A 17,298-nucleotide genomic window follows, 5' to 3' on the forward strand; every position below is an offset into this window, starting at 1 on the left:
GTGTTAAGACATGTTCAAGTCAATTAACCTCTCTCTGCTTTAGTTTCTTCATCTGTAAAGTGCAAGTAATATTACTTATCACTTGCCAGCCAGCAGTACTTCTTCAGCTAACTGTCTCAGCAGGGATGTTGCAAAGATTAGCTAATAAATGATTTATAAACCCCTTGAAATATTAAATAAGTGATGTAAAAAGCTCTAATAAGAGAAGGACAGAACAAATCATTCCATGCATTAATTTGCTACTTAATCATATAAAGTTTATTAAAAAAACAAAAAACAAAAAACACCCTAGAAAGAGGTAGCCCTCAGTACAGTGAAAATAGGATAGATTACTAGGAATTCTAGAGTGCTTTTGGTTGCTGTTATTAAAAAAAAAAAAATCCTGTTATAATTACGAATATATAGAAGAAAAAGTATATTAGAGGAAATGATTATAGATTACCTCCCTAAATTGATGAAAAGTCTTCAAGAAAGGAAAAGAACTGAATAAAAATAAAGAAACACACTTTCTCAGACTACCTTTAGTATTAACAATGGTATAACCTTGACAAATTTACTTAACCAATAAGGAGTTTGAGTAAGATAATTGAAAACCAATCTACAAAATGCTTTTTATAGATGTGCAAACAACATAAAAAATCCTGTGCCAACCTCTGTAAAGGACTAAAAAATTAAAGACCCAAATCTCAAGGAAAATATAAGAGAAGAACAACAGGAAAATAGTTCTCGCACAGTGCCAAATTAATGAACACTCTAATAAAGTTATTCATTGTATCTGGAGATGGGAAGAGGGTGTGGTTTATAAATTCGGCTTGAGAGATGAGTAGGATTTTGTTGTCATTGGGAGAGAAGGGCATTCTAGGATGAGAAAACAGCATTAGAAAACCAGTTGAATACAACATATATTGCAAGTGTTAGCTATGAATGATCCTTAGTATGCATGAGAGGGATAGTTTAGGGAAAGATACTAGTAAAGTAAGTTGGTTTCAAATTCTAGAAGGCCATGCAAAAAAAATTGAACAATGTTTGGTGGGTTTCCAGGAGCCACTGAAGATTTTTAAGTGCTTTATGTTTTATAAAGTTAATTCTGGTGATAGTGTAAAGGGTAAGTTGGAGAACAATACATTTAGTTAAGTAAGTAGTTAGCATGTAACTGCAGTAGTCAAGAAAGAGATGATGAAACAAGTGACCAGGGGAAAAATGGAAATGAAGAATATAAAATGGACATTGACACTTCTCTGAAGAAGACATACAAATGGCTAACAGACACATGAAAAAATGTTCATCATCATTAGCCATCAGGGAAACCCAAATCAAAACCATATTGAGATACCACCTTACACCAGTTAGAATGGCAAAAATGGACAGGGAAAGAAACAACAAATGTTGGAGAGGTTGTGGAGAAAGGGGAACCCTCTTACACTGTTGGTGGGAATGCAAGTTGGTACAGCCACTTTGGAAAACAGTGTGGAGGTTCCTCAAAAATTTAAAAATAGAGCTACCCTATGACCCAGCAATTGCACTACTGGGTATTTACCCCAAAGACACAGATGTAGTGAAAAGAAGGGCCACATGCACCCCAATGTTCATAGCAGCAATGTCTGCAATAGCCAAACTGTGGAAAGAGCCGAGATGCCCTTCAACAGATGAATGGATAAAGAAGATGTGGTCCATATATACAATGGAATATTACTCAGCCATCAGAAAGGATGAATACCCAACTTTTCCATCAACATGGATGAGACTGGAGGAGATTATGCTCAGTGAAATAAGTCAAGCAGAGAAAGTCAATTATCATATGGTTTCACTTATTTGTGGAACATAAAGAATAGCATGGAGGACATTAGGAGAAGGAAGGGAAAAATGGGGGGGGGATTGGAGGGAGAGATGAACCATGGGAGACTATGGACTCTGAGAAACAAACACGGTTTTAGAGGGGAGGGGGGAGGGGGGATTGGTTAGCCAGGTGATGGGTATTAAGGAGGGCACGTACTGCATGGAGCACTGGGTGTTATATGAAAACAATGGATCGTGGATCACCACATCAAAAACCAATGATGTATTGTATGGTGACTAACATAACACAATAAAATCAAATAAATAAATAAATAAATAAAATGGACATTGAATAGATAGAAATAAAACAATGAGGTTATTGGAATGGAGTAATTGAAGACAATTCTAAGATTTCTATCATAGGTACCTGAGAAAATAGTAAATACATCAAAATAATGAGAATAATGAATAGTTTGGGGGTGGAGGTGGAGATACAGCAAAGAGATTCTGTTTTGAACTTACCAAATTTGAGTTTTTGAGGACAATCATTGTGGAATATTCAGTAGGCAATAAAAATTCTGAGCTAGGGGCACCTGGGTGGCTCAGTGGGTTAAGTGTCTAACTCAGGTCATGATCTCCCGGTGGTGAGATCCAACCCTACATTGGGCTACAGGCTCAATAAGGAGTCTGCTTCAGATTCTCTCCCCCCTTCCCTCTCCCTGCTCACGCCTATGTGCGCAATAAATAAATAAATAAAATCTTAAAAAAAATTTTCTCAGCCTATACTTCAGAAAAATATCAAGCCCCCAAATTATTAATTTGATAGTCCTCTATATACAGGTGGCAGTTAAGACTATGGGGGTAGAAGAGATTATCAAACAGAACATAAAGAACAACAACAAAAAGAATAAATATTGTTTAAGAGGTAAGCAGAGGAAAGAGCAAGGATAAATACAAGAGAAAGATTATGGGGAAATTAAGAGCAGTAACTTTGGTAGCGAAAGGAGACAAACATTTTAAGAAGAGAGAAATAGCAATGTAAAATGCTGTATACAATTTTATATATGTGATTATTGTGAAAAACCTTGAATTTTGTGATTAATCTGTAATGGTTTTTCTTTGAGAAAGCAGTTCTGGTAAATTAATAAATATGTAAGTCAAATTGCAAAGAAAATAAAAAATAGAGGAAGCAGGAAAAATTACCATCTACATCTTTTCCTGTAAGTTTGGGAGTAAATGAAAGTAAAACAGGTGTCTTTAAGTAAACACACAGAGTTAAAAGATGAAATCTACTTTATAACAGGGAAAATGTAAGCAATTTTATAGGCATTGGAGAAATAGGAAAAAGAAGCAGAGGGCAGAACTGAAGGAACAATAATGGGAGAGAAGATAGAATCAAAAGCACCAGTCAGGTATGAATGTTGGGCAAAAGGACTCTTGAATAAAGAGATGGACAATTTTGATGTGAGGATAAAGAAAGAGGAATTGAAGAAAATTATGTAGGATGACCTTGATCTTCTTCATAAAGTCATTAGGCAAGATTTTCTGTAGAGAATAAGAATTTGAAAGAATATGAAATATAAATAAGACTGAAGGAGCACAGAAAAATAAAGAAATTGCTGTTAGAATTGGTAAAGAGGTCAGATAGAAATGAGCAAAGGGATTTATGAGTAGCTTTGAGGTCATTTGTTGCCTAATTAGACAGTGAAATTATTTCCTAAAGGAATATAGCCTGTACTTCTGGCTTTATAACATTTTTAGGCTTGAATTTCTCATTACAAAGTTTTGATTTGTTGTTAAGCATTGTGGAAAGGAAAAAAAGATTTGAATCTGAGCTAAAGGAAGTTTCAGAGAATTTATGTAATGATACAAATGACTAGATTATGAGTTTATAAAACCAATGTGAAAATGTGCCCATGTCAAAAAAAGGAAATATATATGCAGATAGATGATGATAGATAGATAGATAGATAGATAGATAGATAGATGATAGATAGATAGATGATAGATTGATAGAGATATATATCTAGGTAGATATCTAAATATAAAACCTTGAATGAAGACATAAGGGTCACAATTATCACATCAGTGGGATCAGAGATGAATTGATGAATAAAGAAAAGATTGAGAAGAATAATCATTAGTATCAAATATTGAAACTTTTTTGAACCTGAGAATTTTTAATATACACTGAAAATCAGGGAGAAAGTGAAGTATTTCCTTCGACCAAGCCCGATGGGATACCATGTCTAATAGTATTAGTCAAAATCTTATTGTAAAAACCATCAGGGGCGCCTGGGTGGCTCAGTCATTAAGATCTGCCTTCGGCTCAGGTCATGATCCTTGGGTCCTGGGATCAGGCCCCGCATTGAGCTCCCTGCTTGGTGGGAAGCTTGCTTCTCCCTCTCCCACTCCCCCTGCTTGTGTTCCCTCTCTCGCTGTGTCTCTCTCTGTCAAATAAATAAATAAAATCTTAAAAAAAAAAAAATCAAACATCAAAAAGACACTCTACTTTTTTTCTCATATTCGGCAGAATTGATTCTAGCAATGTTTTTGTGATAGAAAGGTCAATGCCCTGGATTCAGAATAAAAAAAGATTTGACTTCACCTAGTTAATAAAAATTGCCATCTCTCTGTGTGATATAATTCAGTATATGAGATTGCTTTTTAAAAGAATGTCAAAGAATGCTTTTGATGGGACACTATCCAAACTCTTCAGAAGTGCAATACCTGTTCTTGTTACACTAAATAGTACTCTAGAGCATGCAATGTCATCACCTGGTGCAGGAATTATAATTATACCTTAACAGAAGAAACTTTTGTAGGATTTTTTAAATTGTGGCTATTAATAGGACTGTGGTTTTTATTTCTTCTTTGCTGTCATTAACTCCAAAGTGCAACTAGAATATAGCTCAATTCAAGGAAAAAGGGAATTGAGGTAGCACCGAGTTCTAGAACTTTGCTCTGAGCTTGACACTTAGTGTGAAGCCCTCTGATTTGTGAGATTAAGGGGTTGTTTTTTTAAATAAGCTACTAGATTCTTAAGCTTGAATTACATAAACAAGAAGAAATTATAACAGGAAAAGAAGAGAAAAGATGGATAGTACTTAGCCTGGAAATAGAGCAGCTGATATTTCCAGAATATTTTAGGAATCAAAAATTTGCTTAGTTAAATTATTTACCAAAGAGTTTCCTTTTTTACGGTCTGTAGTATTGATCAGACAGTTTCCTGTTACTATGATATCAACAATTCTCAAAATTTGGTCCCTGGACTCCTGCAGTTCCCCCAAACTCTTTCTGCAGGTCCCCCAAACTCTTTCAGTCAGTCTCTGAGATACTTTCATTGGGTTCACAAGTTCAAAATAATTTTCATAATAATACTGATGATATTTGCCTTTTTTACTTGGCTGACATTTGCACGAATGGTGCAGAAGCCTGGTGGGAAAAACTGCTAGCACCTCAGCACTTATCAAGTCAGCTACACCAAACTACTGTAACCCTGGTATTCTTCACCATCACACACTCACAGTTAATATTTTTAAAATGCTAGATTTGTCTACAGATACACTTGATGAAGCAGTAACAAATGTTAATTGTGTCAAATCTTGTCCCCTGAGGACAGATATGTTTAACCTCTTTGTGATGAACTAGGAAGTCACATGAAGCACTTCTGCCGGGTACCAAAGTGGATAGTTGTCTCCAGTAAACTACTTGGGTGACTACTGGGGTTGAGAGCTGAACTAGCCACTTTTTCATAAGTCACCATTTTTACTTGAAAGAACAACTGACAGGCAAACTGTGGTTTTTTCAAACTTGGATATTTGGCAGAGATTTTCTTAAAAATGAACAAAATGAGCTTGTCACTTCAAGGGAAGCAAAACCCAACCGCATCTATTGGCAATGATTAAATCTGAGCTTTCAAACAAAAGTTACAATTTTGGAAAACTTATTATCAGCCCCTGTGAATTTGTCAGTTTCCCAATCCTTAAAGACTTTTCTGATGAGATAGGTGGTGTTACTAACATATGTGATATTGTATAGTACAGTACCATTTGGAATCTTTGCATAACCCCGTGAGCAGTATCTTCCAAATGACCAATGCTTGATACTAAGCGCGCACGTGCGCACACACACACACACATACACACATATGTATGCATATATGTATGCATATATATATATGCATAAGCAAAAGATCCATTTAAAGTGCAAGACAGACAATAGATTTTAATAAAACAGAGTATGGAAAGCATATTGATATGGTTGTAGATTCCACATTGCAAAAAAAAAATATATATATATATATCCACAATCATCTGAAAAGGCTATTAAAACTCTCCTGACATTTCCAACTAAAAAATCTGTGTGAGTCCAGATTTTCCTCCTATACTTCAACTAAAACAGCATATTGAGACAGATTGAATGCAGAAGCAGATATGAGAAACCAGATGTCTTTTATAAAGCCAGACATTTACAAAATTAAGCCAGAGAATTGCAAAATGTAAAACAATGTCATTCTTGTCACTATTTTTTTTTTTTTGCTTTGGAAATATATTTCATTTCATTAAAAATATATTATTTATGGAAACATATAATAGGTTTATTATTTATATTTTTAAGTGGATTAATAAATATTTTTAAATATTTCAGTTTTAATTTCTCATATGATAAATATTAGCAGCTATAACTACATAAACAAAAGCTCACTAGTGTTTTCAATACTTTTTGAGAATGTAATGGATATCTAAGACCAAAATGCTCCAGAAACACTAATGTAGACCAAGCCCTAAGCACATAGTAAACTACTCAGAAGCTTTTAACACACTTTTGAGAAGTTATATAATTGCATTTGTAATATAGGACAGGAAGAATTTTCCTTCTCTTTTAAACTTAAAAGAAATCATACCATTCATACTAAAGAGAAGACTTCAGTGCCTGCTGATGGCATTCTCTTCATTCTTTCTTCCAAGTCTGTGAGTCTCATTTCATGTGTCCCCATTTACAGGAGTAAAATTAGCATGTTATCCAGTCACCATTTGGCTCATGACTCAATGTCACTATAAAAATCATTTTAGCAGCTTCATACGCCCAACTTCTTTTAAGATACACATCTATGTGGAATGCTTCAACTTATTTAATATAGGAGACGTAAGTACATACTTTTCCTAGCCTCTTGCAATCTATTCAAATCTGTGAAATCTACAAGGGTAAAATCTTTTGGTTTAGTCTCTCAAATAATTTGTATATAAGATATTTAAAAAGGTAATGAGCATAAACAAGGGAAAGACCAACATGAATCTCAGTTTAGAAATCCATTATACAAATGAAGAATTTTTAGAATACCAATATACTGTTTCTTTTGTTAAAGAGTGAGAAAGTGAGATTTTTTTAAAAAGGGAGAAAAAAAACAGCAAGCTTGTTCCTCAGTCATTAATTTTGATTGGCTTTTTAGATATCAATATTTGGAGATTTATGGTTTAAAATTTAATCTAACTTCAAATGGTACAGTACTTAAATAATAAAATGTGTTTCTTTCTCTCTAATCAGACTGACTATTAGTATAATTTGGTTGTTTTCTATAACTGGATACAAAAAAAATAATACCATTCTATCTTGTTTATATACAGTACTACCATTTTGCTTTATCTACAAAATTCTAATTATAGCAACAGAAACAAGAAACTTTAGTGGAGCCCACTTTTGGTAAATTTTATAGGTTTTATTCTAATTATTTTTATAAGGCCAGAATGTGTGCTAATTGCTACTCTATTAAACCTCTACCAGCTGCTGACATTAGATTTTTTTAAAACTTTTATCATTTTTTGGTGAGTATCTATTAGACATAATCATTTGGCAATAGCATCTCCAGAATATCTAAGCAAAATTACGAAGTCATTATATAGTGGTGTATTTGGTGTCAGAGATATTTCCGGTCTCTGGTAGTCATATCACTAAACTGAAGAGCTGTGTCTAAATGTTTAACTGAAAGAAAAAATAACATAGCTGCCATACATGAAAAATGACTCTTTTTCAGCACCTAATGGGAATTCACTAAAAGAACTATAATCATGGAAAGTGAGGGGGGAAAAAAAAGAGTCCACAGCATCTATATATTTTGTTTAAAAATGTAATTGTATTCTCATTCATGTGTTTACATGTGTGCTATTTGTCAGCTATTTTTCTTTTTAGTGAAAAATTTAGAAACAAAAATCCCTATTGTTCAGAGAAAAAAATGTAATAAAAATGAAATACTACTTTTATGATAACTGTTATTATAATAATAATTATAATGGACCATAATTGAATGCCCAGTACTTAGCACAGCAATCTAGTAACTGTGTTTTATAAGTACTTAAGGAGAGAAGTTTATAGGAATGAGCTCTTCTCACAAATGCCATTAGTGTCTTTCAAGCCAATTGAAAACCATTTATACACATTTTAAAGGTGAACACAATATACACTTACATCTGTCAAAACCTTCTTTCTTATTCCGTGTGCTTGTTACTTAAGAGAACACTAAGTGAAAATTCAAATTAAGTTATTGGCTCCCCTCTTTATAAGTACAATTACTGCCAGGATCTTTTAACATTCCCAGATATACAAATCATAACACAGCACACATTCTTTTAATTCATATCTTCTCATGGAAAATGTCACCACTTTTATCTGTCTCATTCTTGATATTTCAAATCTCCTTAAAACTATTAAAAGCAAAGTGAATTAGATATTAAACCCCCCCAGTCACATGTATCATTATGACAGTCTATGTATAAAAATGATAATGGCAAAAAAGGGAAAACTTCTATTGCAAAATACAATGCTTTCTATGCAAAACCCATAGACCTGGGTAAGTCATAGTTCTGTGTGTTATTTAGAAGTCACTTAGTATCTCTGAGATTTATTTTCTTCATCTGAAAATAAGGATGGGGCGCCTGGGTGGCTCAGTCGTTGAGCATCTGCCTTCGGCTTGGGTCATGATCCTAGGGTCCTGGGATTGAGCCCCGCATAGGGCTCCCTGCTCAGCGGGAGGCCTGCTTCTCCCTCTCCCGCTACCCCTGCTTGTGTTCCCTCTCTTGCTGTGTCTCTCTCTGTCAAATAAATAAATAAAATCTTAAAAAAAAAAAGAAAAGAAGGATATTTTTGCCTACTCCATAGCATTGCTATCAGATGAGAAATGATAGCAGTTGTGCTTTGAAAAAAAAAAAAAAAGCTTGTGTTTTAAAAAGCCATAAAGAGACTGAGAGTGAGAGACAGTAACAGTGATTGTGAGATAAACTTATTCCTGTAACTCCACCTTTCCTTAACTTTTATGAGATAATATTTATTAGGTTGGTATGTATGTCCAATTCTAAATCGTCAAAGTAACATAGAAATTAGATACTGTGTTGGTTAATGGTGGTAGAATAGATAATGAAAATATCTTTATAACTAGTAACACTGAATTACTCCAAGGTCAAAACCTTTATTCAAACTTACAACTTACTCGCAGACAGGCAAGCTGGTAAAGTAGAAAAATGAAGTGAAACTTCGTAGACCTTCATTCCAGACACTTAATTAAATGTGTGAAGATGGGCAGATCATAGAATTGTCTAGTCCTCAGATTCCTCACCTGTAAAAATTTCTTAATTTTTAGGATTTGGTAATTTAGTATAAACAGGGAAGAGGGAAGTTCTCTGTGGCTACTGATGAAGGATGTAATATATTTTTTCTTCATTGTTTAGTTTTATTCAACATACTTTTATTTAGCACTGACGGTATGCAAAGGACTCTACTAGGAATTGTATGTAACTAAAACATGAAAATGTAGTTCCTGTCTTGTCAGAGCTTATGTTCAGTCTAGAAGGAGAGGTACTAAAATGATAGTTAGAATTTAAGTGCCCTATAACAGGCACAAATCAAGGCCCAAGTGGGAGCTGAAAAGACAGGGAAAAGAAGACAAAGAGAAGATGGCATTTGGCTGAATTCTGAGGGCTAAATCCATTTCAACAAGCAAGTCATTTCAACAAGCAAGTTTGTTAGAGGAAGGCATTCCAGGGAGAATCCCAGACTTCAGCAATAAAGCAGCAGAGGAGCTCTGGAAAAATATCGTGCATTATTCTGCAACATACCAAGTATGAGAGCTAGGGATTGAAGTTAAAGCAACAAAAGTGGGTTCTTTCCAGATTGTGGAAAAACTCAGCAATAATCCTGGGAAGAGCTTGTCCTGTGTTTTACGGGGAGCAAATATGAGTGACATCAAATAAAAATCAACATGACCTGGCAAGTGATTAGAGATGGCTATCAAGTGAGAGAAATAAGCAAAAGTATGCTTCAACATAGTGTATTAGTAAGGCCAGTTTATTCTATGTTTTATTGTCATCTTATTTTGTTTTACTGAATTTGAAATGCTTATGCAAAACCAGATGAAGATATCTATTTAGCAAGCAGTTGCCCTTGTGTGTGAGGCGCCTGTTAAAACAGTCTAAACAGGAGATGCATACTTTTGCATTATCCATTGTGAGGAATTAGAAGCCATGGATTAGATGAGTTTTTCAAGTTAGACAGGAAAGAAGAAAAAAAGGTCAAGGACTGACCCTAAATTCCTACAAAATGTTCCCTAGGAAGAGAAATCTGTGAAGAATACAAAAGTCAAATAGGATGGAACCAGGATGGTAAGGTGATAGCTGTGGTGTTTTGTTTTGTTTTGTTTTTTATCAGCACCTACCATGTGCTTAACATTGTATTAGGCTCTTTGGATATGTAATCCAAATAAATTCTCATAGCTACCTTGAGAACTAAGTATATTTATGACAATTTATAGATGAAACAATGAGTACAGAAATACTAGATATAGCATAACAACTAAATGGAAAGTCTAAGTTCAAATATCTATAATACTACCTGTAATAATCTTGCCTCTGTAGCTTGCAGTATGTGCTGGGGGAGAGTTTTAAGGAGAATGTAATTGTCAATGGCATGTATTGTAGAGAGATCAAACCAGGATGGGCACTCACAAGAAATGTAATAATTAAGCAGTAACTTAATGTTAATACAAATCATTTTAGTGATCCATAAGAACATAATCTCCATAAAACATACTACATAAAAGCCAATGGAATACAGATATTTTAAAGATTTGTTCAAGGAAAGTGAGAAAATAAAAGTAGCTGACCCTTTCTGAGAAATTTAATAAAGGAAAGAGATGGGTGTGTAAAGATGTATGGAGGTTGAGGAAAGAATATTTGGTTAAATGATTGGGTTTTTTGTTGTTGTTTTCTGGTTTTGTTTTTTTGTTTTTTTTAGTAAGAGGACTTGAACATGCTTACAGGCTTATGGGAGAAATGCAGAGGAGAAAGAAGACTCAAATTACTGAGGAAAACAAATAATGAATGGAGCAAGGTCCTATAGGAGGCGACAGGAAATAGAATCAATAGCATGCCTTAGAAAGAAAGAAACTAGTTCATCTAGGAAAGAAAGAATAGTGTTTTACAGAGAAATGTGTTTGAGAGAGGAAGAAATTTAAGAGAGTTTGAAGCAGATGTCCTATATCTTCTCAGAGAAGGAAGATGCAAAGACATCTCTTAAGGCAGGTGGTATCTGGTTGTGTGGCCTGTAAAGCATTTGGAATCCTTCCCACAGAGAAAAGCATAAGGAAGAGTCAACTAGAGGTGAACAAAAGAATTTCTGAACAACTCAGAGTGTATACTAATAATAGAGTAAAAAATTTCTAGTTGAGCCAATTGGCACAATTTTGTGACTTTTTCTGGTAACACTCAGCTACCCAGTTAATGAGATCAGAGAAAGTGCACCATGCTGTTTTCCTAGGTGAGGCTTAGGAAGATCAAGGTGACAGTAGGTCAAAGGGCCTTCTTGATGCCAAAAAGAAGTTACATGAAAATGGTTGGCGATTGATCCAGACTAAACCTGGAGGAAGCTAAAAAAGGGTTAAAGGAATTAAAAATATAACCAGTGCGAAGAACAGATTCATTAAGAGGAAGAGGGGAAAAAAAGAATAGGTGGTTATGGCCATGAAAGGAATCTCCAAATTCAGAATTTTAGAAATGAGATCATTTTATTTTTTTTTAAAGATTTTATTTATTTATTTGAGAGAGAGAATGAGATAGAGAGAGAGAGCATGAGACGGGGGAGGGTCAGAGGGAGAAGCAGACTCCCTGCTGAGCAGGGAGCCCGATGCGGGACTCGATCCTGGGACTCCAGGATCATGACCTAAGCCGAAGGCAGTCGCTCAACCAACTGAGCCACCCAGGCGCCCCGAAATGAGATCATTTTAAGTGATCATTATTTCTACATCTTCACTTGAAGTGCCATTAATCATCATGCCTTTCAGCTCTCCCCTTACTTATTAGAAAATGGAAGACCAGGAGGTCAAGTGATTTTCCAAAAGTCACTCCATGACTAAACCCAGAATCTTCTGAAGAGCATTTTGAAATTTTAAATAAAATAATAGCCATTAAATCCTATCCCTTAAAAAATAATGATATAGTTGAGTGAATGGAAACCAATGTTACCCATAATATAGTCACAGTAAGCATGTATATACATATATTTCCTATTTCAGAAGTGTATTATGCTATTCCTCCCTCATTCCTGTTTCAGCTTCCTCTTAAAGAAGAGAAAATATAAAAGTTTTCTCCAGATTGAATTAATAGCTCCCTCATCAATATGCATTGGGGGAACTCAGCCTAAAAGGACGCACTACTGACTGCCATCCTAAATTGCAGTGTAGATGGCATCAAGTTATTTCAGAGTGCAAGTGTGCATGCCCATGATGATGTATGGGTTCCACCATTTTTGCTTCCCCCATATTTCTTATACTTTGAAAAGATTCCTTTCTCTTGATTACTGATATGTTTTTAATCTTAAACTATAATAAAATGTAATTGGAATATTTAGGAATAGGAGGGAAATTATTTTAAAGTTCTGTTTAAACAAATTAATGCAACAGAAATTTATTGTTTCTTATCTTACCATCCTTCTTTTGACTTTTAGGGAAGGACATAAATTTATTTTATTTTTTTTTTAAGATTTTATTTATTTATTTGACAGGGAGAGACAAAGCGAGAGAAGGAACACAATCAGGGGGAGTGGGAGAGGGAGAAGCAGGCTTCCTGCTGAGCAGGGAGACCGATGCAGGGCTCAATCCCAGAACCCTGGGACCATGACCTGAGCCCAAGGCAGACGTTAACGACTAAGCCACCCAGGTGCCCCAGGAAGGACATAAATTTAAACATAGAAAAAAACAAATATTTGTATTTGGTGGTCTTTTGTTAATACATATATCATATTTTACCTTGAAAATATATTTTTTTGAAAACTCACTTTCATTGGCTCCTTTGGTGGGGGGCAGAGGGAGAGGAGAGAGAGACTCTAAAGCAAGATCCATGCCCAGCATGGAGCCCAACACAGAGCTTGATCTCACAACCCTGAGATCATGACTTAAGCTGAAATCAAGAGTCTGACTTAACCAACTGAGCCACACAGGCACTCCTAATTGACTCCTTTTTAAACGTGAACATTTTATTTCAAAGATTGAGTCAAGAAGGATTGTTATTCCTCTCAAGCAATGACTTAACAAAGGGGCCACAGGGAACCATCCTCCTGGACTGGGAGCAGTTATTTGGTCACTGACATTGCTTAGAATTGCTGGGGGGGGGACACCTGTGTGCCTCAGTTGGTTAAGTGTCTGCCTTTGGCTCAGGTCATGATCTCAGGGTCCTGGGATCGGCCCCTGCGTCAGGGTCCCTGCCAGCGGGGAGTCTGCTTCTCCTTCTCCCTCTCCCGAATTGCTGGTACATGGTGATAATAAAAAGCAAACTGAATTTTGGCCCAATTTCATTATTGTTCTTGGACTCTGCAGACAATGTACTTGCATTCTGCTTATCTCTAGGATGGACCACTTCCATTCCACCCCCAACCTTGGTAGGCTACTGCTCTCAAGTTCTTATCTCTGCAGTTGAAGACTGACTAAAATGATATTAGAGAAGGAGAATTTTATGACCTAACCAGGTTTCCACAAATTATAGTATTCAGGTCAAATCTGGTCCTATTATTATTCTTCCAAATACAGTTTATTACATTTATTTAACATATTTTACTTGGACTACTTTTGCACTACAACCACAAAATTGAGTAATTGGAATAGAGACCATATAGCCCTCAAAGCCTAATTTATTTACTGCCAGGCCTTTACAGAAAAAATTTGCTGACCTTTGATCAAAGATTAAAGCATTACTTGCTTTGCAAACACGTAAGCAAGACAATTATTTCACATTCATATTGTAGGCCAGTAATTTAACAAGTGTCTTTGTTAAATGTTACCATTGACCAACATTATATTTACCTATTAGTTTTTCTTTGTTTTGTAGTCCCTGCTATGTGGATATTTGTTAGCAATGACTGATGTGGAAACTACATATGCAGATTTCATTGCTTCAGGAAGAACAGGTAGAAGAAATGCAATACATGATATCCTGGTTTCCTCTGCAAGTGGCAACAGCAATGAATTAGCCTTGAAATTAGCAGGTCTTGATATCAACAAGACAGGTGAGTTGTTTGACACACATCTCTCTGTGAACATGGGATTATTTGTAGCATTTCACTGAGGAGGATTAAAACATGAAAAACCACCTTTGAAAGTAATTTAGTAGAGTTAGAACAGTCTAAGGCAAGATAAAAGTCAGGGACTACTCCATTTTCAGTGACTTCTCTTTATAGGGTTTCCCACTCAAATGCAGAATTCTTAATTTTATTTTACTAATGCAATCAATAAAGCACATGGGTTTTTAAAAAATTCTAATCTCCATAAAAGCTCTGAAATTTCTACAAAGAATATTTAACAAAGTTGGAGCTCCTACCTTCAGTAACATTGGCCACCTATAACATTTCAATAACCATTTCGAAGGAAAAGGGTCTCTAGGTCTCTATTGAAAATGGAAGTAAAACAGTTTGTTACGTCAATGTCTTAGGAAAAAAGGTCTTTCAGTTTTCTTTTCATGATAGAATGGTTTTGTGGAAAATTTGTTATTATTGGGCTTTGCACTCTTCTTACCCAAGTACCAATGAAAAAGTAAAACAAGTTTGTAATATCAAAGTACTTCTGAGTATTTAAATGAATTCCAATAGTTCTTTCATCCATACTTTTGCAAGATTTAAAACTGGATGTATTTCCCTAACAAATCTGGTATAAAAATAACCTTTAAAAGTAAAAAAAAAGGAGTTCACGATTAAGGAACCACAGTGTCATGTACATGAAAAGCACTTTCCAGTTTCTGGCTCATGGTAACCACTCAGTACTTCTTTGCTATGAAAATTTTTACGGCAAAGCTTTCCAGTTATTGGAAAACTGAGTCAAGAGTATAGGTTAATGAAACAGCTTAAGAATATTACCCTAACGTACTAGGGATAGTACTTTATTCAGTGGCTAAAGGTCAGCAGGTCATAGATTGGTCTTTTCAAATTCAAATTGAAAATAAAACTTGAAATATACAGACTTGTGTATATTTTAGCTTTTGTTGTTTCCCTATTATTTATTACCAGAAGTTACTTATCAAAGCAGCTCTCAGAAGGGGTTTAGGGAATTATTGCAGTTTGGTGGCATGAGGTAAGTAAAGTTTTTTCTGTAGTCTTTGAGAGTTTGCTAATTTCTTTTATAAGATTTATATTTTATTATATATTAATATTCTATTTTAAATAATCTGCATTAATTTTAGACACCCCTAATATTATTGATAGAACAGTTCCATTTCTTCTTTTTTTGTCTTCACTGAACTTAAGACTCATCAGCATCAAGACCTATCTTATACAAGAGAATATATTAAATTATTATATAACAATTGAAATTGATATTTTATATTAATAAATATAAGAAAATAACCTTATATTTTATACAAACGGTATTATTAAACAATTTAAAATAATTAAAATATCTTTATGCCACCAGATGCCTTCTTTTCTAAACATTTCTACATTTTAATTGCCATTCTCCAGGCTCCTGAAAATTTTTGTTTGTCTTCAAAACCTAAAGTCCAGAGCCAGGCAAAATATAAACAATAGTAACTTTTTTATTATTCTAAGTACAAAGAACTAAAAATAGTAACTGCAATACTGACAAATATATAATGACAAATGAAATATCAATAGCTGAGTATTGTGAAGGACTTCCTCTGTAACTCATGTTTCAACTTCTTTTTAGTTTATACTCAACAATGTTGCTGTCCCATGTTTACCTTGACTTGTTAACAAGCACCTCTTTAGCAACGGCTCTGCAATTGCAGCATTAAGCTAAGCCGTGAGAATTGTTACCAGACACCTAGAAAGTCCCAAGCCTCACGGGAGTCAAATTCCTCATCTTATCTTTAAGCAGTCAGTTTCATCCTTAAATATTCTACTGTCTTGTATCTGCCCTAATTTGACTTCATTCTTTTGATTATCAAGAGCTTTTCTTATTTATCAAGTTTTTGTTGCATGCGAATCTACACATCTCAGATTCAGGCCATCTACACATCTTGGGAGGTTGTTCATTGCGGTAATAACGAAAATAGTTTATGAGCATTATATGTGTGTGTGTGTGTGTGTGTATAGTCATACCCTGAGAACTCCTTTAGGAGCAGAATATATATATATATTTATGTAGAACTGCTTTTAATTTCCCTAAAGTATGGTATCTGGTGAAATGTTTTGTGTATACTTGTTAAGAGTAAAGGAGAAATAGCCTTTCAACATTTTCATTTAAAGAACGGAATAGCCCACTCACCTCTATCCATTTGAATTTTGGTAACAAACACTCAGCAAACATTAATATAGTTTACATTATTGAACACCCAAAAATATTTTGTCCACTAAGCCATATCAGTTGCTTAATAATGAACTAATACATGCAGATATATGAATCTTTGAATCAAGGATTGGCCTACAGCTTGCAAGTATTGAACTGTAGATAAAGTGACCTAATATGGGAAGAAAGCGTTGTTTAATTTCAGTGTTTGCTATGTCACAAGCTGAGATTGCTGCTGAGTACGCAGTTATGAGTGGTTTTATTAGCATTGTGCATATGTTCTTTAAGGGCAGACCAGAGGCCATCATAACTATCTGGCAAGGGACCGATGAGCTAACATAATGTCCTTTCATCTTCTACTGTTGCTTTTAATTTAAATTAACTAAACCTCTAAAAAATCAGGTGGATTATCAACAAGTACTATAAGTAATATAAAATGCAATTTTTAAATATTTCTTAAAATAAGACAGGAGTGAAATGGTAAACTTGCTTCCCATTTTTTATTTCTGCCTAAAATCACTTCTGATTTCTGCAACCTGTGAAACTATAAGTGCCATGACCTGGTCTTGAGATCTCCTAGCATAAATTATCACTAACCATTGTAAAATTGTTATTTTGGTTTTGAGCCATGCTGTCCCAAGTTCATAGAACCAGAATTAGCTAGCCCTTGAAACACTAATTGAGGAATTGATTACCAAAAAAATACACTTGTCTCTATGAGAATTTCAGACTTTTTGAGTATTTCTGAA

General features: G+C 34.7%; 1 protein-coding gene and 1 long non-coding RNA gene across 4 annotated transcripts in view; one reads left to right on the plus strand and one right to left on the minus strand.

Annotated features, from left to right (window-relative positions):
- Positions 1-17,298, plus strand: part of PKIA (cAMP-dependent protein kinase inhibitor alpha) — a 95,548-nt gene that overhangs the window by 74,685 nt on the left and 3,565 nt on the right. For 2 of the 3 annotated variants that reach the window (XM_035011402.1, XM_035011401.1), the window contains one exon: positions 14,142-14,319. In XM_035011402.1, coding sequence (XP_034867293.1) covers positions 14,169-14,319 — 151 coding nt within the window. In that variant the 5' untranslated portion in view covers positions 14,142-14,168. Of the gene's footprint in view, positions 1-6,817; positions 6,925-14,141; positions 14,320-17,298 lie in introns of those variants that run through there. The other variant, XM_035011400.1, reaches the window with a different exon arrangement.
- Positions 1-17,298, minus strand: part of LOC118014944 — a 106,960-nt gene that overhangs the window by 28,791 nt on the left and 60,871 nt on the right. The window lies entirely within an intron of this gene.

This window comes from Mirounga leonina, unplaced genomic scaffold, assembly GCF_011800145.1.
Source record: "Mirounga leonina isolate KUSES-001 unplaced genomic scaffold, KU_Mleo_1.0 Mir_165, whole genome shotgun sequence".
Classification (NCBI taxonomy): domain Eukaryota; kingdom Metazoa; phylum Chordata; class Mammalia; order Carnivora; family Phocidae; genus Mirounga; species Mirounga leonina.